This window comes from Vanacampus margaritifer, chromosome 2 (assembly GCF_051991255.1).
Source record: "Vanacampus margaritifer isolate UIUO_Vmar chromosome 2, RoL_Vmar_1.0, whole genome shotgun sequence".
NCBI classification, from domain to species: Eukaryota; Metazoa; Chordata; class Actinopteri; order Syngnathiformes; family Syngnathidae; genus Vanacampus; species Vanacampus margaritifer.
In genome coordinates this window covers 35,066,669-35,091,564 of record NC_135433.1, presented here as the reverse complement: position 1 = coordinate 35,091,564, position 24,896 = coordinate 35,066,669, and the positions used below count along the sequence as shown (strand labels likewise).

Below are 24,896 nucleotides of genomic sequence, written 5' to 3'. Positions count from 1 at the left end.
TCCTCATAGTAATGCTGATAGCGAGCGGGTTTTCAGCCATGTGAGGAAAATTCATACAGAGTACAGAAAGACAATGGGAACAGACACTCTTACTTCTTTATTACAGATGAAATTGAACTGTGACAACTGTTGCTCACAAGTGAGACCCTCATTAGAGCAGATAAAGTCTGCTAAATCATGCACATTGGCTTACAATAGGAAGCACTGAAGGCACAGTTTATTGCATTGTAAACTTTTTAAATTGAATAAAAGACTTTGTATGCAAATTACCTTTGTTATTTCTATTACACTGTCTGGTTACCGCGAGTAAACATGCGTCGTACGGTGTTTGTAAGGTTTTTTTGGGGTTTGTAAGGGGAATCATAATCATTTATAAGGGCAGTTATCGGTAGAGGTTGACAGGTATGAGTATTAATTTGAGAAATGGGCAAATGCTTTTTCATGAAACCGTACGTAATACAGATATCTGCTTTCAAATAGTAAAAGTAAAAAAAAAAACTTTGAGGCAGGCATAGTAACCACTCATTCACCGTGCCTCACGCACAACAACACTTAAAAATATATATATATTTTAGATTGAGTATATAATATTTTTGCCACCACTTAATTTTCATTACAAAGTCTGCTGTCACTTTGGATGTCTCCCTGCAAATCGTTTATGACGTCACATGCGTAACCGGACTGGGACCACACACACACACGCACAAATCTCTGATTGATCCACACACCACTTTATCACGTTTTCAATTTCCTTAAGAGTTTAAGACCATCGCGGGCGCTTCTGCCCGCTAAGTGAAGTGTTGTCCTCTCTTTAAAGACTTCTTTCTGTTCAGGTCAGCGACACTAACTGCTGCATTCACTACTAATCATTTTCATCTCTACTTGAGGATGAGCCCATTATAGCCCCGCCACTCACACACAAGCCCTGGAGTGCGCTTCTATGGTGGAGAGGCGATAATTGGATAATTAGTGCCGAGAACCAATTAGGTGTGAGCTGCTTGTGATGGCACGCGAGTTAAGCAAAGGTTAGCTGAGAGTGGGGGAGTTGTGATCGATGATTTCACCCCTCTCCCCATCCTCTCCTTCTCAACCACCCAGCCCCCCACCCCCTCCCCTCTCTCTCTTCTTGCTCTCCTTTATGGTGGACAAAAGAGGCCAAATCGTCTATTTCCATCTCAAAGAGTTAAGCCCCCGACAAGAAGCAGGGGTCGACCGAGCAGCTTCAGCCCCCAAAATACCCTCCAATCACTGGAGCAAATGGGAGCACAATGGTGGAGAAAAGAAAGAGATGGGGAGAGAAGGGGGGATTCTCAAAAGATGTATTTATTTATGTTAAAGAAATGCTAATAAATCCCGTGAAGAATGGATGGGATTTAAAGACGTTTTCTAATTCTGCTATTGTGCAACTCGCGTGCAGACGGGCCAGAGCGACACGGCGATCACGTGACTGGGGCTTCTTTCCAAGTTGGGTGTCCTTCAAATGACTGCCTTTTTCAGTTTTTGTTTTTTTTTTGCATTTAGGGATGCACATGCACCCGCACATGCACAGTGTATAATCCCCGATGCAACATGGTGCTAATTTGCATCTGATTGCTCCTTGGCGCTCTGCTGAGTGTGAGAGTTGGAATGCGCGGGCTTCCATGCGCGCCACCGTGCATACAAAAAGAAGTGAGAGGAAGGGAGCATGTGAGAAATACAAAGCTGATGTGAGATCAACGCGAGGGGAATCGTAAAGCTCTTGAGAAAAACTGTCAATCTACACTTAGCATCAATGTTGACGCTGCGTTTTTGTCATGTTTGACTCCAGAAAGTAGGCTACCTATACATCTTTTCTTTTTTTTCTCTCCAGTTACCTTTACAGCAGTTGTTTTGACAAATAAGGTAAATAGCCTAATACAGTGGAGACTCCAATTTGGGGCAACTAGAGCAGTGGTGCCCAAACTGTGGCCCGGGGGCCAATTGTGGACCACCGTCCGTATTCTAGTGGCCCCTCAGCATATAGGAATACAATAATATATTTTTAAAATGACGCGGCCATCAACGCTATTGGTTGACTTTTCTAGATATCCAAAGAAAGTATTTATTTTTTATAATGCTTCATGAATTAAGATATTTCACTTTCAGAAACAAAAAAACGTTTTCCTCCACTTTCTTCTGTCTTTGTCCAGATCTGATTAAGGAACATATCACATAATGAAATAAGCTCCTTAAGTAGTTAGTTAGTTAGTTAGTTAGTTAGTTAGTTAGTTGGTTCATTAGTTAGTTAACAAAACAATCAATGGTTAAGAACATTATGCTTATAAATAACAAAGACCAAAAGGGGTAGACCGAAGCCAAAGCTATACCTTTTTCATATAATACTACATCATAGTGAGCATGCTTCTTTCCCCCATACTAGAGCTAAGTGTAATTGCACATTCACTACAGTGGGTGGCAGTGGTGCTCTCACTGTTAGAGAGTGTGTAAAGCGTATTGGCTCCTCTGCAGAGGTTTACTTACAACAATTGTAAAGACAATTGATACTATTTATAGTCACGGAGGACAATTGGTTGTTGGGGGGATGTGTTGTTTTTCCCCTTGGGGGTGTAACAAAAATAATTGAGAATCCCCATTTTAATGTAATATTAAATAATGTCAGAGTGGCCCTTGCATCCTTCTATTTATGCGTCCCTCCAATACAAATGTCGGACACCTCAGGCCTAAGATCACACAGATAAGAAACCTATAAGTATCTAAAGGCAGAGTGGCAAAAAGGACTCACACTCAAGAGTTGAACATTTGTTGCTTTTCAATCGACTTGTAAAGACAAAGCTGAGCAGAAATTGTTCAAATGTCATCATAATCTAATGATGGTCTGAGACTGAAGCATAGTGTCGTGTGCATAAAGAGTTACAGGTGGAAAACTTTGCACGATGCATGTTTATGTCCATTCAGGTGTCTCCTATTTGACTTTGTGTGGCAGATGGGTTCTTTATAGAACATGCCAAGTGATATTAACTTCTACTGCAGGGCAAGTGTTGCTCCATCGTAAGAGGGTTGTGTGCTTGAGATGGGAGGAGGGAGAGAAACGCATGAGGAGGAGGAGGAGGAAGGGGGATGGACGAAGAGAATGAGAAAATCTCCTAAAGAGCCGTGACGGGGCCCCAGTTGCTTTCTAAATATATTTTAATAGGTGGGAGCCTCACGTCCAGAGCAATTCATCTCCCATCTCGCTGTAATAAAAGGAGTCGTGGCTGAGGCTGTGGGGATGGAGGGAAGGGGGACAAAGGGATGCATGTGGCTTTGCCTCATTATGCTGCAGTTAGGATGAGGTCTGCGTGGAGGCAGCGGGGGTTAGGGTCCCCACAGACCGGCTCAGGGGCCACAATGGCGGAGTGGACGGCTGCAATGGGAGCCCCTGCCATGCCATTATAGCCCGACTACTAACGAGGCCTTCATGTGCCTTTGATATAATCTCACCATTGAAATCCTGACGAATTCCCCCCCCTGCGATGACGGCCCAATCCCATTTGTAACGCGTTGGTGAAAGGCGTGCATGTGTGCGTGTTTTCACCTGCTCCTGTTCCTGCAGGCGAGGCCAAGTCGAGTCACATTTTACAGCGGCTTTAATTAAAAGACGAAAAAAATCCCCTCTCTGGCGCACAAGGCATCTCGTGAGCTGATCTCAAATTAGAATAAGATCAACGTTTAAGTGGCTGTTCTTCTTTTTTGCTCGGTTCAGATTGGAGCTGATAGGCAAACAATTACTGGATTACAACACACTTGGGTGGGGGGTGGGGATAATAGACGGCAGAGAAAATTTATGGAATTTATTAATAGGAATAAAGCAAGCAATAAAAATGATGATAGAAGCACCAGTTACACCACATTCCTGTGGATATCTGGTTCTCACACTTCTGCGTAATAAGCATCCATCAAGAATGCGTTTTGAAAGAGGCAACCCGTGTCCTGTTATCTTTCCACTTCAGAAGGGTGCCACTGCCCAGTTGAGACACGTGCGTGGGGATACAACAATGTAAAAACATAAATCTATAGATGGATGGCATCCTCCTTATTCAAATGTTTTGTCCTCTAGCTCAGGGACACTGCGCCTCTCTGCACCCCAGACTCATTTAACAGCCTGGGGAACATAAACAAGCGATGGAAACTATAGCACATACTAAATCACGTCGTGAATTTAGCCCACATATTGGATGCCAAGCTTTTCGACAGTCTAGGAATCTCTTTATAGGGTTTAGAGGTCTTTCAGAAGTTACCACCCCGCCCCTCCCGTCCCGCCCCCCACACCCCTGCACCCGTCCCTCTTGCTTTCCCTCTCAACCACCCCCTCCCCTCCTTCCCCACCGTAGCCCGGATTGGCCACAGTGAGGCTCATTTGCATGCCTGCCCGTATAAACCCTTTTGCAGAGACTGCAGCTCTCTTTGCGCTGAGAGCTGCACACCTACAGGGGAGAGAGGGGGGAAAAAAGAGAAAGATAGAGGAACGCATCCAGGACGCACAGACAGACACATGGAACATTGATCAATTTTGATTTAACTGTGAAGGTGTTTTGCGGGACTTCAAAAAATCTCAATACTAAATTGGACTCTGAAATATTGCTGACTTTAATTTGAGGTGCAAAAAATGAGGGAAACAAGGTGGCTGCTGTTGTTAGTCTCTTTGACAAGCCTGGCAGCTGTCACAAAGGCAAAGACAGTGAAGTATCAGACCTTCGAGGAAGATGCCCCGGGCACAGTGATCGGTAACTTGGCCAAGGACATTTCGGCCGCCTCCGCATATTCCTCCGCAGGCTCCCGTTCCAGTTTCAGGATGATGAAACAGTTCAACTCCTCTTTTATCCATCTGAGGGAGAGCGACGGCCAGCTGAGCATCGGGGAGAGGATCGACAGGGAGCGCATCTGCAAACACACCCTGCAATGCCTCATCTCTTTCGACGTGGTAAGTTTCTCCAAAGAGCAGTTCAAGCTCATCCACGTCGAGGTGGAGGTCAAGGACATCAACGACAACTCCCCGGTGTTCCCTCGCAAAGAGTCAACTATGGACATCTCTGAAAACACCGCCGTGGGGACGCGCATCCCTCTGGACTTTGCCGTGGATGAGGACGTTGGGGTGAACTACATTCAAAGCTATCAGATCTCAGTCAACAGCCACTTTTCCATCGACGTGCTGAGCAGGGCTGATGGGGTAAAATATGCAGAGCTGGTGCTTATGAAAGAGCTGGACCGGGAGACACAGGCCTCTTACGCACTGGAACTGGTCGCTATGGACGGCGGGAACCCGTCCCGCTCCGGAACCACGCGCGTCAACATCAAGGTGAAAGATTACAATGACAATAGCCCCGTTTTTGACCGGAACAGCTTCTCTGTGGACTTGCCAGAAGATGCCCCAGTGGGCACCCTGCTGCTGGACCTGAATGCAGAGGACCCGGATGAAGGGCTGAATGGCGAGGTGGTGTACGGCTTCGGGAACCAAGTGCCCTTAGAGATCCGCCAACTCTTCAAAGTGAACAGAAAAAGCGGCAGGCTCACCCTGGAAAGCCCTATCGACTTTGAAAGTAAGAACACGTACGAGTTTGACGTCCAGGCCGCCGACTTGGGTCCGAACCCCAGCCCGGCCATATGCAAAATTGTTGTTCAGGTGCAAGACGTTAACGACAACGCGCCGGAGATCTCCATCACGCCAATGACATCCATCACCGCGGGAATCGCCTACATCACCGAGGCGGCGACCAGGGAGAGTTTTGTGGCTCTGGTCAGTACCTCGGACAGAGATTCGGGAGCCAACGGGCAAGTGCACTGCACCCTTTATGGACACGATCACTTCAGACTGCAGCAAGCCTACGAAGACAGCTTCATGATTGTGAGTACAAGCCCATTAGACCGTGAGAAGATCCCCGAATATAACCTCACGGTGGTGGCCGAGGATCTGGGCTCTCCTCCCTTCAGGACCATCACGCAGTACACCATCCGGCTTACGGACGAGAACGATAATGCCCCAGTGTTCAGTAAGCCCGTGTACGAGGTGTCCGTAGTTGAGAACAATGCGCCTGGTGCGTACGTCACCACGGTGGTGGCGCGGGACATGGACATGGGGCCAAACGGAAAGGTCACCTACAAGCTGGCAGACAGTTATTTCATGGGCTCCCCTATTTCCACATTCGTGTCACTGGACCCCGCCAGTGGGTCTCTTTACGCTCTACGGAGCTTCAACTACGAGGTGATGAAGCAACTGGAGCTCCGAATCACAGCCAGCGATGGCGCCTCCCCATCCCTGTCTGGAAGCGCCACTGTTTTCCTGAGGGTCATGGACCAGAACGACAACGCACCGACCATCACCCACCCGGTGCTCAGCAACGGCTCAGCTGAGGTCCTCCTGCCCCGGGACGCACCGAGCGGCTACGTCATCACGCGGGTGGAGGCCCAGGATGCGGATGAAGGCGTCAACTCAGAGCTTTCCTTCGGGCTGGCCACCGGCGAACCCTCCGTGTTCTCCGTCAACAAAGTCACTGGGGACATCTACCTGAACCGGGTGCTTAGCCATGACGTGGACGACACCTTGAGCGTCACTGTGACGGTGAGCGACAATGGCAGGCCGGCGCTCACCTCCACCGCCACACTGCACTTCCTCATCATCGCCGGCTCCCCGCCGAGCGACCGCACCGTGTACCAGGCGGGCGGCGGGGGAGAGGCGTCTGCGCAGTGGGACCTGTCCGTGGTCATCATCGTCGTCTTGGCGGGGAGCTGCACCCTCCTGCTGCTCGCCATCATCCTCATCGCCACCACCTGCAACCGCCACAGAGCAGACAAGAGCGGCGAGGACAGCGACTCCTACGGGGAGAAAGGAACGCTGGAGATGGGTAGGAACCACGTGGCTGGAAACCCGCTTCTCCCCATGCATGCGGCTGCGGGGGCAGCCGGCTTTGAGGGACACTCGTACAGCAGCCAGCCGCACGCCGGGGGCAGCGACATGTGCTCGGCCTCAGAGGACGGCAGCGAGGTCCCCTGCGTTTACGACTCTGACACAAACAGCAAACCAAGAGTAAATAAACACGAGGTGAGTTTGCCTTTTAGAATCAATTGATCTTTCTTGGGTTTTAAACTGTTCTTCGGATGTGAGTGTGAATGTTTGTGGGTCGAGGGACTGAAGTATTTTCTATTTCATTTGCAGGGTTACTTAACATTGCCAGGCTATGGGAACGGAAAGGAAGCTGTGAGGCCAATCACCATCTGGAAGGGGAACTCTTACACCACCATCTCTGCCAGGGACCCCGCCTTCAGTGGCAAAGATAGCGGAAAGGGGGACAGTGACTTCAATGACAGTGACAGTGATGTGAGCGGAGACACTGGCTTGAAGAAAGATGGCGCATCTGTTCCCCCAATGGGTGGCCAAAATGGTGAGAAGGGGCGGGAAATGGGGCAAATTCGACTTCAAGGTTCAAAGTTTCTCTCTGTCTCCCGAAGGAGACGCTTGGCTCAGCTGCATGCATGAAAACAAACGGACATCGGTAACACATTGAGTACAATACATTTTGTCAATCCCATCCTCATTGGTTGTTCATGTTGATTAGTTTCATTGACCAAAGACGTAAATTATGGGTAGGCAACTGATTCGCTGTGGCAACTCCTGAAGGGAAAAGCCGAAAGGAAAAAGAAGAAGAAGAACATTTTTATATTTCAAAGGGAAGTCAACCAAAGTTTTTACAATAGTTGTATGTTCCTCCAATATTAATAGCCTTTGTGGAATATGAAGTAAGCAACAAAATCCCCCCGATTTTATCCATCTCAGGCGGTGGCCATTTTGCCACTTGCTGTTAACTGAACATGATGACATCACAGTTGCTCAGGCAACGACCAATCACAGCTTCAGAAAACAGGTGAGCCGTGATTGGTCGTTACCTGAGCACGTGATGAACTCTGATGACATTTTCAGTCGACTTCAAGTGCCAAAATGGCCGCCCCTGAAATAGATAAAAACAAGTGGATTTTGCTGCTTAACTCATATTCCACAAACTTAATACTAATACTGTGTTTAGACTAGTGGGACTATATAGAACATATTATTGTAAATAAACATTACATTTAGTGGACTTCTTCTATAAAGCTACTGAACGCAGAAAAATCCATTTTGAATCACTACTGCCACCTGTGGCTGAATAATGAAACTGCATTTTCCCTTCTTCACATACACAATGCGCACTTGACATTACATCTGCAGACTGATTGCGGGAAATTCAAACCTGAATCCTGTCTGAAGACTATTGGCCAGACGCTTGCAGTAGTTCCCATTATGAACAGCTAATGTGTTAATCTACTAATTAATGTGTCAGTCATAACAATGTGACAGGACAAATAAAAAGGCTATTGTAAAGATATTTTTGGGTAAATTGTTACAAAGTGCAGCTTTAAGCTAACTGTTGTCTGACCTGATGGCATTATCACAATTTGTATTAAAATCTAAATCTTGTCTTTTGTTGTTGTTGTCTTGTAGCATTGTGGGCTTGCACCAGTGAGTGTAAGGTTCTGGGTCATTCGGATCGCTGTTGGAGCCCCTCAGCAGTGAGAGCCAACGCAGCCCCCTCACCCGCCCCGACCGTCTCCTCCTTCAGCAACCACTCCAAGACAGCCTCCTTACCTCGGGACTCCCACCGCAGGGACAACTACTACCAAGCGCACATCCCCAAAACCGTGGGCCTGCAGAGCGTGTATGAGAAGGTGCTGGACAGGGAGTACGACTATGTCATGATCACTCCCACGAGGCCTGTGAGGGTCCAGGAGGTGTGCAGCGATGTAACGATCCCTGTGTACACATCCAGTCCGACACACTGTAACAACAATGATGATTGAAGAGACTGTGCACATCTGCTCTCGCAAAATTATATTATATTTCAAAAATATTTAATTTATGTTCCCCTGACAATGAGAAGTGTAAAAAATATATTTGTGGGCTTATATCCTAATGTTTGTGCATCTTTGTTTAATGTAAAAAAAAAACAACAACAAAAAAACAATTCAATCACTTTCAGATTTTCTTCTTTGACATGAACTGTATTATATGCAAGTTTTGTACATACAGATATTCTATTTTTGATAAAAGCCATAATTAAGCGGACATGTGTAAATACAGATCTTTAAGCATGCTTCTATTTAAACTGTCCGACTACTGTTTGGCTGGAGGACTCCAACATTATGAATCAAATTGATGATGACGTATGAAATGGTCTGAATGTAATATTAAGTACTTGTATAGATTTTGTATTATCACAACGTTGTGACAGAAAATAAACTTTGAGATACTGCACTAAAAATGTGATTTAATGTCATTTATTGACATTTTAGGAGCACTGTGAAGAAATACACACAACAGCCTACAGGTGTCGCTGTTATTGCAGTTACAAGACTGACGTCCTTGCGTCACACTGAAGGTCACTTTAGTTGTGTGCGCGTGTGTGTTAATAACATTATACGTTGGTACCAATAAATCACTGTCGCATCCATAACGAGCAAAACACTTGATTGATTTGCCATTTTGAATCACCTCATGAATTAAATTAGACACTGGTTGTGGTCATATGAATAAATCACAACCCAATGAAATACAATCCAGTCATCTACTCTTCAAAAATGTTCACTTTAAAGCGCAACAGTGATTATTTGGGTCTTGTGTCTCTAATTAATCCATTATTATGTTTCTGACCGTACACATCTACACCCACATAGATAGGTTTACTGGCAAATAAAGACTGAACTCACTCAACACTTATTTAGAGGTAAATGGACGAAGGAGAAAAATGTGTGGGATAAATGTTGAGTAGACTTTGGTCTGCCCACATATATGGTGGGATGTAATGATGCGAAATTGCGAAATTGTGAACCAAAACTAGGGTAAAAAAATATCCCTGTAAGTTGCATAAGCATCTTAAAAAGGTCTAACATAGGTGGGACTAGAATAAGCCACATACAGAGGTGGAGTTTAGGGAGAGTGAAAAGGATACCAACCCTAACCTGGAAATAGCCAGACTGATATTGTGATTCACTCAAGGCAGTTCTCCACAATATCAATCTGGGACCGCTCCAATATGATCTTCTACAATTCTTCAAGAAGATTGGGCAATGCCTAACTTGTGCACATGCATCTATCAAACATTTGTTTTGACCAATCGCGGCAATGGATGAAAATGATGTGGGCCAGTTGTTGAGTGACGCATCTGGCCCAGAAATCAATTTACAACTCTGGGCCATGTATGTATAGCCAGTCTTGTCCCACCCTTAAATGCAGTTTCAGATTTTTTTTCCCTACAAAGTCTTATTTTGCATCACAGATGAAATATTTTTTTTTATTACATCATCACACGCACTTATCAATATGTTTCTGGTCAAACAATCAAAGTTTCTGTGTGAATTCAGCGAATAAACTTTCATGAACCTCCCAGAGAGAAGTTCTTCAAAGTCAAACTAATACAATTTTAACGTTATGCCAAATTTCCAATAATGTCGTAAATATGACATGTATTGCTTTATTTTTTTCTGGGAGAATATATTGGAAATGCATTGTTTATTATATCCTTTGTTTGTAGTAAATCATGAGGTTGATGTAAAAGTTGACCTTGTCTTTAAAGGGATACTTGACTCTGTGAGCCATTTTTGGCAGCGAAAAGTTAGTATTTTGTCCAGAATTAATTTGATAACTTCATTATTTTTCATGTACAATTAATACCTTTGAAAACAAATTTCAGTTTACTGAGCAAACCCAGAAAACAGGTGAGCCATGATTGGTCGTTACCTACTTCCTCAGCACAGGTGATGTCATCTTCAGTCGATAGCAAGTGGGAAAAAAAATTGTTTTTAAAGGTATTATTTGTGCATGAAAAATAATGATTATTAATTATGCTTACAATAAAAACTTTTTACTGCTGAAAATGGTTAAACGAGTCAAGTATTCCTATAAGTAGAAATAAAATGCATGAAGTTTATGCATGCTTTTGGAATATTTTTTGTGTGTTTAAGAGTGCTTCAAGAGACCTGATTCAAGTGTTTGTTATTAGTAGACTTTATTTATTTTTACAAAACTCTTATTCTAATCGTTTTTTTGCTTAAATATTTTACAATTAAGGTAGTATTTTTTGTAACCAGCTGAAACTAAAAACCAAATGTTCTGTTTCAAGAAAATATGTCCTATTGGGAAAATAAACATACTGTATTTTAATAATGCTGAAATTGTTGTGGAGTCTTTTTTTAAATTATTTAAATGAGATATCAGAAACCAGTTGTCTGGCCCAGTGTAGGGCCACAGTAGGGCCAGCTATGGTTATACGATTTGGCTTAGATGGCCCACAGGTGAATGCCAGATGTGGCCCACTCAAGGACCGTAATTCATTGAGGTATGTGGGCCAAGTGCAAGTGGGCCCATCACCGGGCCACACCAAATTTGCTGACTGGGTAACCACTCCGCCACCCGGAGCCCCAAGTATATTTGTTTCTCACGGCCAAGGCGCTTCCGGTTTTCGTCACAGCCGCATATCCCGCCCCCAAACACAATACCGCTTTTGTGATTGGCTTGCACAAAATGGATCTGTGAAAATCAGCGGACTCAGTACAAGATGGATTTTCGGAGTTTTGAGTACTCACAAACCTCGCAAAAATTCAGCTTAACAATTAGTTACAACATTTCCATCCATCCATCCATCCCTCCATCTATCCATCCATCATTTCATCCATTCGCTAGCTAACAGCCAATCAAGTGAGCAAATGTCTCCATTGGCCGACACCATTGTGTGTTTTTTTCCCCCGAGATTGTTGGCACTTTCATTCAAACTCCATCTAAAAAGCACAATGACACAAAAACCTTTTAACTCTTCACAATTATGAACGTTGCCATTTACTTATCTATGTTCCTCCTTGTTTAATGAATGTGTTGGGCAAGGTTCTGGATATGTGTGCATTTTATTTCATGAAACCATGACTGTGGATAAAAAGCAAAGACTTCTCAGCCATGTGGTTTGCTTTCTATGGAATCCCAAATTGTCCCCTACGTGCGGGCTGGCCACCACGATCGACAAAGAAAATATCCAAGAAAATTGCCATTATGTCATTTTAGGGGGAAAAAATACATTTTGATATAAATTATTGTGAAATAAAATAACATTGAGACACAAATGTGTAAATTGCAGAGACATCAATATGGATATCTGATCGATTAGCAATGCCAATGATGGATTCAGAATCGGTAAATTCTTATGAATTCCTAGCTTGATCATCAATCACTCATAGACCTTGGTCTGCCCACACACGCTGGTGAGGCAAAATTCTGAACACTCGGTGATGTTTCAGTGGGTCGTGACTAGGGGGGAAGCGTGTGCGTTGTGCGCAACGAGACCCGAGGAAGGGTGGGTGGGCTGTGCCTCCTCCCCTCAGAGAGAGAGAGAGAGAGAGGGAGAGAGAGAGGGCCATTGAGCAAGAGTGTTCCAGGGATCCTCAGGTGTTTGGCTCCAGTCATGGCCGGGAACTCTGAGAAAGTACCAATCGTCTCGGCGGGACCGGAGGACCTGCAGCAGTTCATGCCTCCAGTAAGAGTCTATTCTTTCACTCTTAATTGCTCAGCATGGTGGGACATTATCTTCTGTCTATGATATGTCATAATGGAGACACTTTTAAATATATCCGATTTTAGCCCCGCGATAATTGATGATGGATGCGTTTGTGCATTTTGCAGGCGTACTCCAGCGTGGCCGAGAAACCTGCAGCCACGGGACGTGTCCTGAAGGCCGGGATCGCGGTGCTCATCGCCGGGGCCCTGTTGCTCCTCCTGGGGGCCGTTGGAGCGTTCTACTTCTGGAACAACAATGAAAAACACGTAAGACTGTTGTTCCTGTGAATTCAAGCGTGTGCTATGATGAGGCACTTAAATGGGACATTAAGTCTGTTCTGCCTGACAAATCCATTTGGTTGCAGCAGCAGCAGCAGCAGGAGTAGCAGCTTTACTTAATAAAAACGTTCCTAGGCACACACAAGACAGACTTCTAGTAAAAGGCACAGATACATTTGAATTAGGCACAAACTGGAGGCTTTTGGGGGGGGGGGGCTCCAAACCGAAGGCTGTTTTTTTTTTGCAGTGTACGAAAAAGACATGTTACATGAGTGAGTGCATGAATGGAGCCCTTGTGTATGTGGAGGATCTTGGAAGGTTGGGTGGGGAGGGGGGTTTCTCTGGTCCGGCTGATGGTCCAGGGGCAAGAGGTGTGCGAGAGGAGAGGGAGAAAGTGTAGTTTCCTGCCTGTTTCCTTTAATGACGAAGACCTACAGTAAGTATATAGATCATTTAATAATTTTTGTAAACAAAAAAAAAAAGGTGACATGATATATCTGTATGATTGAAAAACGATTGACGGCCACTGACCTGAAATGAATCGAAAAAAAATTGTGTTTGGGTTTGTACCACCAGATATACCACAAGAGATTTTGTCTCCCCAATTTACAAAAAAAAAAAGAAAAAAGAAAATCTAAATAAATCCAATGTCTAAATAATGTCTAAATAAATCCAAAACCTGTGGGTGAGGAGATTAAATCACACTCTATAAACTGTTAAACTGTTTTTGGTAAAAAAATAAAAATAAAAAAGAGGGTCATTTTGTATAAAACAACCCAAAAGTTGGGTTAAATTGATCAATAAAGTGGATCGGTCCATTTTTTATCCATAATTGGGTTACTTTGGACCCAACTGTTTTTAAAGTGGAAGTGGATGCAGAGGCAGCCCTAACTTGAATGTCTTCCCAAGAACGTACACAGGAACGGCCGTGGTTCTGTGATTGTAGCACGAAATGCATCTTGAGATATTTTCCGAGCCAAGCCTGCGCAAGTAACCAACCGATGCATCCTTGGTTTAAGCTAGCTGACCAGATCAACATGCGGGAGTTCTTGCTTTATGCGTACATTCAACTGGAACAGTACTTGGGCCGTGGCTACTTTCTGACAAGCTAACGTTAGCTCCTCCTCCAAATACTACGAAGATACCACACTTTCTTGTCAATGGCATGACATCCCTGAAGACCCTTATAATGTAAATTCCTCGTACAAATCAATGATTTACATGATGCCAGTAGAAAACTATTTTACATAGCATTCATGGGGGAGGGGGGAAGTTGCCCCCCCCCAAAAAAAATGTGTGTGAGAGAGAGGACTCAGGTTGGGAGTGACTCTCATACCTTACATGCCAGTGTGTGTTTGTGTGTGCGTGTCTGTGTACAGGTCTACAATGTCCACTACAGCATGAGCATCAATGGCAAAGTGGAGGAGGGCACGATGGAAATCGACACAGAGAACAACATGGAAAAGTTCAGCACCGGCAGTGGGGCGGACGAGGCCGTGGAGGTCCACGATTTTGAGATTGTGAGTGAGCAAACACCTCAGGGCGCCCATGTTTGGAAATAAAAACACCACATTAAAAAAAAGTTTCCTGAATCTCAAATGCACTGATTTTCAGTAAACTCAACATCACACACTTTAAAAAGTTGGGTAAAAAAATAACCAAGTTTTTGGTCAACGATGGACTGATCCACTACTTGGGTCAATTTGACCTAACTTTCTAGGTTATTTTGCATAAAACAACCCCAAGGATTGGATTGTTTTGCATAAAGTACCCCCCCCCCCCCCAAAAAAGAGAGAAAAATAGGCCCTAATGTGAAAAACAAACAAACAATTTTTGGGAGAAAGTTGGGTCAAATTGGCCCAAGTAGTGGATCGGTCCATTTTTGAGCCAAATTTGTACCCACCTGTTTTTAGAGTGTACCATATTTGGTGGTTGTTCTATAAACACAAAATAAAATAAAAAAATTTGGGGTGGGTTTTTCCATTTTGACCCAACCTTTTGTCTTAAAGGACTAACCCAAAAAGTTTTGTTGGGCCCATTTTGACCCTATGTGTTTTTTTGTTGTTGACTCAACTGGTTTTAGAGTGTAGGTACACAAATAAATTAAACAACCCACAAAACACCCCCCACCCACCCCCCAAAACGGGTTTTGTGGGTTATTTACATAAATACAAAATGATTATATTAGCCTTTTTTTGACCCAACTTGGATTTTTTTTTGACCCGATTGTTTTTAGAGTGAAAGTACACGAATGAAACACCCCCAAAAATGTGACTTTGTGGGTTATTCATTTTGAGCCAACTTTTTGGGTTAAATGAATAACCCAAAACATTGTCTGTCCCTTTTTGACCCACATGTTTTTAGAGTGCACGTAAAGAAACAGGAAGGATTCAAAATATACTTTTTTTTGTAGGGAATCACAGGAATCCGGTTTTCAGGTGGTGAGAAGTGCTTCATCAAGACCCAGGTGAAGGCCCGCCTGCCTGATGTGGAGAGCCTTGACAAGGACTCGATGACCTTTGACCTGGTGGGTTGAGCGTATCTTTCTAAGTTGTGTGTTCTCTTCAAGTAGTAGAAGAACTTTCATGTACACTTTAGAAGAACATTTTGCAATTGTTTTGTCTGCCTGCCTGGCGGAGAACAATACGGAAAAAACTAATCATCCTGCTGAATGACTACAGGTTATTTCTGCTACTTATATGCATGCAAGTGCACGATAACGAAATGTAATTCCTACTAAGGCCTGGGGGATTTAGAAGAAGAATTAAAAATGGAAGAGAATCACAGATATGAAAACTCAAAACAGCAGAAGCAATTTTTTTTTAACAACTAGTAATTGTGTCCCAATGTGTCATTTATAACCTTCTTCAGTTTAACATAATATCATTTATTAGTTAACTAAATCATGAATCAAAGCAAGGTCAATCAATTTCTCTTTGGACTGGAATAAAATCTTAAGTCTCTTTAAATTTAATACTGAATTGCAAACCCACATCTATAGATTAATATTAAATACATTTACGGCTCACCTGTTTTCTGAAGTTGAGCCGTGATTGGTTGTTTCCTGAGCCCTGAGCGACTGTGATGTCATTTTTACTGGACAGCAAGTGGCAAAATGGCCGCCCCCTGAGATGGCTAAAAAGAGGTGGTTAACTGCTTAAATGCTTAACTGAATGCCATGTTCAGACTAGTAGGGGGCACATACAACATATTATTATAAAGAACATTTGGGGGTTTTGACTTCCCTTTTTTGTCCAAAGACAACAGACGTTTCTTCAGTTTCCATCTTCAGCTCGGTGTTTACTACTAGCACAAAATGTAGTGGATTTAGCGAACAAACAAACAAACAAACTAAGAAAGGTCTACATTCAGTATATTGTATGTGCGCGCACACACACACACACGCAGGTTTGTTTTACTATCTTTGTGGGGCTATCTCATTGACATAATGCATTTCCTAGCCCCTCCCCTTAACCCCAACCATCAAAAATGATTGCCTACCCCTATTCCTTACCCTAACCTCAACCATAACCCAATTCAAACCTAAACTCTAAAACCAAGTCTTGACCCTCAAAAAGAGGTCTAAACTTGTGGGGCCCAGCAAAATGGCCCCACAAGGACGGGTGGGCCCCACATCTCTGTGAAATCCCACAATGTTGGCCCCACTATGTAACAAAAACAAGACCACACACGCAGGTTTGTTTTACTATCTTTGTGGTGCCATCTCATTGACATAATGCATTTCCTAGCCCCTCCCCCTAACCCCAACCATCAAAAATGATTGCCTACCCCTATTCCTTACCCTAACCTCAACCATAACCCAATTCAAACCTAAACTCTAAAACCAAGTCTTGACCCTCAAAAAGAGGTCTAAACTTGTGGGGCCCAGTAAAATGGCCCCACATGGACGGGTGGGGCCCACAACCCTGTGAAATCCTGCAATGTTTGCCCCACTATGTAATAAAAACAAGACCACACACACACACACTGGTTTGTTTTACTATCTTTGTGGGGCCATTTCATTGACATAATGCATTTCCTAGATCCCCCCCCCCCCCAACCCCAACCATCAAAAATGATTGCCTACCCCTATTCCTTAACCTAACCTCAACCATAACTCAATTCAAACCTAAACTCTAAAACCAAGTCTTGACCCTCAGAAAGAGGTCTAAACTTGTGGGGCCCAGCAAAATGGCCCCACAAGGACGGGTGGGCCCCACATCTCTGTGAAATCCTGCAATGTTGGCCCCACTATGTAACAAAAGCAAGACTACACACACACACACGCACGCACGCACACACAAACACACACAGTCACTGTGATTGTTCAACTGAAGCTGTCTGATAATTAAAATCATTTAATTCCCCATAAGCCTCACATCCACATAAATCCACATCACCAGAATTGCCTTCATAAACACACACACACGCGCTCACACACACACAAGTCATTACCACGCGAGGCTGTTCTTATTGCCTTTCTCTGCGTCATAAATGATCATTTATTTCACATTTGCGCTTTTGTGCTTGATTGTGTTAGCGTCTCTCTTTGCCTTGGAAATGATCGTTTTGTTGCATGTGTGTGCGTAAACAGGGAGATGTTCTAATGGTTGCTGCAGGCTTGTCATTTACTATAATTTAGAGTGATGGCATAGTGCATGTGGGTTAGACACACATGTGCGCGCACACAAACCCCAGCCAGAGAGAATGGGTCAAATAAACTCTTATTAGTCGTGCAGTGGAGAAGGACCCCCGCCTTTTATTTTCCCCTCTAGCAAGTCATTTGTGCCGGACAAAATAAAAGACAGAAGTAGGTCTGCCGGATTCGATCCCCAGCAACAAATGCCGCTGAGTAAAAACAGCTTCCACCTTCTGGATGTAAATACAGTATGAATGTTTGCAGTCGTACAAACCTCATTAGTTTATCAATCTTTCCCCTCCCTGCAGATGTTGATGAGTTGTGACATGATGTATTCAGCCAAATGTAGCGCAAATAAGATCGGCAGGCTCAAGCCCCGAGGGTCCCTTGCTTGATTTGTTGTTTTTGTGAGGGGCTCGAATGCTCGTCAAAAAGGCTAACACGACAAATCACGCAAGGTTTGAAGCCTGCCGCAGCCATTCGGGGTCACGAAAGACTCATGACGTGCTTGTGTTCTCGAAGGAGGATGAGGTGATGCCGGCCAAGTTTGAGGACGACCTCGTGTGGGTGGCGGCGGGCGCGCCGCTGTCTGACTCCACTTTCCTCAGTGACAAGATCAAGGATTTGTGTGGGGATCTGCCCATCTTCTGGCTCCGTCCCACCTACTCTACCAGTAAGCAATCACGCGGCTCATACATTAAAGATTAGCATAAAAACATGGCTGAATGTCAGACTAACAAATTGGGACATCTAGCCATGACGCCTACGGGGATTGGCATCAATTTGTCTACTCAGCGAGCTCAGCGGTAGTAGGAATGTGCCAACCATTGGTTCATTAGCGCATGCGGGAAACTTCACTTACAGTACGCGATCCAAAAATGATATCTGCTTCAAATACACTGTTGCTAAAGTCAAGTGAAAAAAAGCTGTTTGCTGAACAGCAAAAATGCTGAAATGCACAACTACAAAGTGAAAACACGCATGAACGGCCATCCCCGTTCAGAGTTTCTGACATCACTCACTAGTCCACGCGTTTTAAGGGCAGTGGTCGGCAACCCGTCAACATTAACGGAAGGTCCGTCAAACCTGGCAGGTTTTTCTGTCATTTTGCTTTTTAAAGAAATTGATATTGGGGACAATCGCTGTGATTGGCTATGCTAGACAGGAAATGCAAATTTTCCCCTCCTGAGGGATTTTTTTTTAATTCATTAGAAAAATATATCAAAACACAAATCAAAGTTCAGGTAATTGTCATTATCTTTACCACATGGTGAGCAGAGTGTAGTTAGGTAGGAACTAATGGTAGATATCCAGTCCGACATTAAGAGGTGGGACTCTCCTATTTCTATAAAGCACAATGACTGGCTGTGTCCGAATGTGCACCCTACTCCCTACTGAGGGGTGACAAAAACTTACACTCTAAAAAGTAGTGAACATCAGTGAAAGGCAGGCAGCGGAAAAGTCAATGTATTCAACTTACTGTAGGTGTGGCAACGCAAGATGGCCGCCACCGGCTTCATTTCTCGCTGGACATGAGCACACTTTTCTCAGGTCTATACAGAGTATTCACTGACGTCACGGGATCGCGATCCCGCACTCATGGCCGGGCAACTTTCCCGTGAAGTCAGCTTTGCTTCTATTGAGTTTACACCGAATGTTTTTTTGTTATTGACGAATGTCACCCCCAGCTTCCTCTAACGTTACTTGTGTAAGCAAGACGTATGCAGAAGATTTAGCTCAACACTCTTTGTATCGGTACACGTTGAAATGTTTGGTTAGTGGAATCGATTGGATTACAAACATTTGCCGATATTGCCCGCACCGGACGACTAGAAAACGTATGCTCTAAGGTAGGATGTCTTGGCTCTCAAAACACGGTCATTCTTGAGTTGTCTGTACTTTCGGCTTTTATTGGTTGCTATGTGCATTTATCATTTGTGAATTTGAGGTGAAGAATCTCGGGTTATTTTTAAACCAAGTAGCTAGTTCCCCCGAACGCGCTAGCTGCTAGCACTAGCATGTTACAATGAAAACAACAACAACAGCATTGTTGATTCATCACTTATTTTCGTACACTTTAACAACAATTTCAACTTTTGGGCTGCTGGGAAGGAAAATAAGAGACCTTACTTCATCTTCTCCTGCGGGATCGTGTTGGTCACCACCACCGCCTCAAACGGAGAAGGAGGGTATTTGGAGAGATCTCAAAATCGAACATCTTGACCACATATCTATTTTCAGCTAGAGCTAGCCACGGCTAGCGGCTCACATGTATCACAATCGCATTATGGTACAAATATTTTTACCATTTTACAATGACAATTACCTTAACCAAAATGGTCCGAACACACTTTGGTAGACTTTGTCGGTTGGAAATCCTTTGGATATAGCTTTGTAATTAATAATAAAGTAATAATTAAAAGCTTTGTAACTTCTTTGCCGTTCCCATTCGACATTCCAAGGACACAATGTGGGGCAAATGACGGTGCCGGTGTCAGATTGTATCGGGGTCACACTACAGGATTGGCTGGAGTCATAGAGACGGGACAGGGCGTCGGGCTTGACGTTACGAGACCCCGGCCTGTAAGTGAGAGAGAAGGAAAAACTGTTAAAGAACAGTGCCCACCTGGCCTGGCGTGGGTTAAGTCTCTTGGCTTTGCGTATGTACTCCAGGTTCTTGTGATCGGTCCAGACCACAAACGGATGCTTCGCCCCCTCAAGCCAGTGCCTCCATTCTTCCAAAGCAATCTTGACAGCCCCAAAGCTCTCTGTCCCCAACATCATAGTTTCGCTCGGCCTTGGATAGTCGTCGCGACAAGAAGGCGCAGGGATGCATCTTTCCATCCTTCTCTGCACGCTGAGACAGGACAGCTCCGATCCCCTCATTGGACGCGTCCACTTCCACAACAAATTGCCGCTGTGGATCTGGCATTGTGAGGATTGGTGCTGTGACAAAAACACGTAGGCACAAGACAGGGGAGACGCAGACCATTTAACACGTGAGGGTAATGGGAAACAGGTGGACACAATCAGGAATCAGGGTTGACACTGACACTACATGAGGAAGAGCAAGTGACCTGAAACGAGAGGAGTCAGAATTTTCAAAATAAAACAGGAAATGACAAGACAACCTCACCGCGGTGTGACAGGTTTGACTCCATGCACTCGCATCTTTTAAATATATAGTGTTGTCAAAGTTAAGGAGTTAAATGATTGATTAATCACAAAAATTATCGCATTAATCATGAATTAACGCAGGTTAATCACACTCTTAATTTTGACAGCAGATGATCCCTTAGCATAACAGCGGCTGGTTACGCTAAAGGTAGCAGCAGGTTGTTTTTGAGCAATAAACAAAACTGCATGCATTAAAGTAAAGCATTTAATAAATGTTTGCGTGTGACATTCAGAATAGCTGCTCATGTCAAATTACTGCGGTCATTTTTTTCCTTTTCAGATTATGCAAGTAATTGAGTAGAAAAAGAGGAGGATGAGAGTGTGCAGTGGATCAAAAAAATGTTGACGTCGTCCTCATAACATTAAATGTAGAAAGAATTAACAGAAAGTAGGTGCTCTTGAAATTTGGCAGGGATTAAATGCTGAGGAAAAAGCCTTTTTAATTAAGTGATTAATCTAAAATGTGATTCATCTGATTTAAAAAAAAATATCTTTTGACAGCTCGCGCACACACACAGTATATAACATACACATATACATTGTATATTTTGTAGTCACAAATGGCGTTACAGTCTCAAAACATACTTTTGGCCATAAGTGTTAAAAAAGACAACTTTGTTGGCCCAAAGTTTGCGATCGCACGGCGTCCTGCAGCATCGCTCGCCATTGTGCTCTCTAAAGTTTTCGATGTCACGCAGGCGGGCAAAGAAAGGCGAGAGCCGCCCCCCGCCGCCGCCGTCAGGCACCCATGGATGAGGAAGAAGAGGACGTGGAGGCAGAGTTCAACCCGGAGAACCCCTATCAGGTGAGTCACACGCACGGAGGTGCAAATTCTTCCCCTTTTGCCTGGCCGCAACTGTCGGCTCGGATCTGCGGTCTACCTGAGGAGGCTTTGCGGGAGCCGAGTTTCTCACAGCAGCAGATGCCGAGGTCGCGGCGGAGGGCGGCCGATTGTCACTGCAAATCTCAGCGTGTCCGTTTGTTTCCTTATGTGAGGGGCTCTTTAGGACAACTTTCCTTTCAGCGGCGCGGCTCTATGAATAATTCCACAGCTCTCCCCTCCTCTGGCCTGTTTGCCCTGCTGAGCTCACACAGATTCCATACATACACATGGTCACCCTTGACCTTCTTTGCCATACATACATCTTTGTCCCTTCAACACACGTTTCTCTCTCTCTCTCTCTCTTCTTCTTAATCCTCTTTCTTACCCGCCAGAGAAAACCGCCCCCTCCTTTTTTTGAAACCGGGGGGTAAACAGTAAGCGGTTTGAACCCTATGTGCTAAAAAAGGAACTATTTCACAACAAGAGTGAGATAGTGAGTAGGTGAACGACTAGAATCCAGGATGTTAACTCATTCACTGCTATTGACGGCTATAGACGTCAAAAATTCATTTGAACTATTTCTGTTAGTTAAAAAAATTAAATCACTTTTGCTAACAAGAGTATGAAAAAAATGTTATTTTAATTTAGAACAGATATAAAATTTGATTATCGTTAGTTAACTAGTGAAGTCATGTGATTAATTACAATTAAAAAAAAAAAGAATTAAAAATAAGGGCCGTTTAATCGTGATAAATGCGAAGATAGAAGATAAAAAAAAAAGTTTTTCATAAAAAATTTAATTTAAATGAAAAATTGTTAAGCTAATAGAAATAGTTCACATGAATTTTTGACGTCTATAGTCGTCAATGGCAGTGAATGAGTTAATAACAAAAATGTGGGGGGGAAGATGGTAGAAAAACAAGTGTTTTAATGATATTTCGGCTCAGTAGATAAATATCGATCTGTCCACGTGTTTGCATGCACAGCATCCTATGAATCACACCCCGATCTCCGTCCTCTGCCTCCTCTTAGAATAACCTTGAGGGGGAGGATACCATGAGCATTGACCCCAGGTTGGACCACGAGGGCGTTTGCTGCCGAGAGTGCCGTCGCGGTTACACCCACTGCCAGAGAATCTGCGAGCCGCTGGGAGGCTACCACCCGTGGCCGTACCATTACAGAGGCTGCCGAGTGGCCTGTAGGGTGATCATGCCTTGCAACTGGTGGGTGGCACGTATTTTGGGTATTGTGTAAACGCACCCACCCGGGACATGGCAGAGAGCGAGATGGCTGGTGGGAGGGATTTGGTTTTGAGAGGACCAGCAAAATGTGTCGGCGGAGTTTTCCATATACTGTAGGTAGCGTTTGGTCTGAGCAGCTATTTGACCGGAAGTAGACATAAGATAGGACATTGACTAAAAGGTGCGAATATTCCCTTGCAAGGTGAGAATATGATTTTTGTAATCCGATATCTATTGTCATGAGAATTGATTCTAAATAATATATTACAATGTCACCTACAGTACTTAGCTATAGGATAAACATGTATTTATGATTGTAAGCTGGGTCTTATTCCCTTCATGTTGAATGCAAATGTAAAAGGGTGCAACATTCTACTCAATATCGGCAATCATCCTTTGTTAAAAGTTCTCATCATTGGTGTGAGAAACTTTCCTGACCTCCATGTTTTCTTTCCACTTTTAGTTCCCTCTGTACATTTTAAGTTTCACTCATCAAGCAAGATATTGTGCGCTTAAGGACCCTTCATCCAAATGTATTTTTAGCTGCATCAGGAGGCAATTTCAAAGTGCAATATCACAGAATAAACATTTTTGGTGTTTATGAAGAGTTGACTTGTTATTTCTAGGGGTGGGTGAGTACCCATAACATACTGTATAGCCGGATTTATTTCACGGTATCGTAGCCTGGAAACCAGACTTATCTAGTCACAGTGGCCATTAAAATGGATGTCAACCTTGAACATTTCTTGACAATAATATGTTATATGTGACCTCACTAGTCTAAACATGACATTCTGATTAATATAACATTTTTCGAATAGGAGTTATGAAGCAGAATCCAGCCGTTTTTATTCAGCTCAGTAGGCGGCCATTTTACCACTTTATGTCAACTAAAGATGACATCACTCTTGCTCAGGCAATGACCAATCACAGCTCACCTGTTTTCTGAAGCTGCACTTTGATTGGTTGTTACCTGAGACTTGAGCAACATTAATGACATCTTTAGTCGACAAAGTGGCAAAATGGCCGCCCCTTGAGATGGATAAAAATTACTGTATTTTGCTGCTTAAGTCATATTTAGAAAACCATAGATGTTGGTCATGTGACCACATATTCTTGAAGAAACATCCATTTCGCTCATTCGGAAAAAAAAGGGAGACACAAACAATTTTTTTTGCCCTCGAAAGTAAAATTTCTAGAATTGAGGTTTTTTGATGGCTGTGTTTAAACAAGACAACTTTGAAAACAGTTCACACATGTTTTAGTGCTTTAGTAATCTACATCATGAGTCTTTTTGGCTAGCATGATGCTGGCTCAAAACAGCTGGGGGATGCATTTTTCCCCAAAATGGTGAGGTTGGGGTAATTTGTGCCAAAGGACCTGACTTAAGTTGTGCCAATGGTACAACTTCCCCTAAATTTTGATTATTTACTCTATATTACTTTATTGTTGCAAACTGCATTCTTACATTTGATTACTAAAAGTACATGCCATTCTTAAATTTTGAACAAAATTCATCAGATCACCAGATACAAAAGGAAGACAGGGTTTTAACTCCTCTTGTGGAAAGTGGGGAAGACCATACGTGAGGTTGGAAAGGAGATAAAAATCTGCAGGATGGCCATAAAAAATGAATAAAATGTCTTTCTTTTATATAGCATTATCATTTGTGAGATTAAAATGATTTTGGTTATCAATGGCACAATTTACCCTACTGAATTCTGGGGGGGGCAAGATGTGCCACAAAATCACTTTTTTTTTTTCTAAAGCTATATTTCTGAGTTGATTGAAGATCCAAAGTATATGAACATATTTTAGTTGGAGGCATTCTTGTAATCCCCTTGCATAAAAGACACTTTTAAGTAAAAATTGGCACTACTACCGGCTCATACTGTTATCGATCTGGGAGAAGAAAAAAAAAAAAGTGGATTTGAACATCCTTAGTTACTTCATATTTGTTTTTTTGGGTGGGATTGGAGGCAGATGAAAAGCACATTCTGCTTTTGCCATGCGTCACATCAATGAGTTTCTCTGAAGGGACACACAGAAAGTAAGTTTCCAGAGATTCTTTAATGCGAGACTTGCATCTCCTAGAACTCTTTAATGAGACTAAAGAGTCTGTAGCCGTCATGCTACCAGATCTTACCCACGATG

General features: G+C 43.5%; 2 protein-coding genes across 2 annotated transcripts; both read left to right on the top strand.

Moving 5' to 3' along the window:
- The first annotated feature begins 4,437 nt into the window (after positions 1–4,437).
- Positions 4,438–9,299, top strand: LOC144042669 (protocadherin-8-like). Its single transcript, XM_077555544.1, has 3 exons — positions 4,438–7,054; positions 7,169–7,394; positions 8,489–9,299. Exons 1-3 carry the CDS (start codon positions 4,625–4,627, stop codon positions 8,842–8,844), a joined length of 3,012 nt encoding a protein of 1,003 aa, XP_077411670.1. The 5' UTR covers positions 4,438–4,624; the 3' UTR covers positions 8,845–9,299.
- A 3,114-nt stretch (positions 9,300–12,413) lies between these two features.
- Positions 12,414–23,314, top strand: LOC144043978 (leukocyte cell-derived chemotaxin 1-like). Its single transcript, XM_077558119.1, has 7 exons — positions 12,414–12,563; positions 12,710–12,850; positions 14,242–14,382; positions 15,276–15,389; positions 18,024–18,174; positions 21,377–21,483; positions 22,534–23,314. The coding sequence occupies exons 1-7, from the start codon at positions 12,492–12,494 to the stop codon at positions 22,753–22,755; spliced, it is 948 nt and encodes a 315-aa protein (XP_077414245.1). The 5' UTR covers positions 12,414–12,491; the 3' UTR covers positions 22,756–23,314.
- The last annotated feature ends 1,582 nt before the right edge of the window (positions 23,315–24,896 follow it).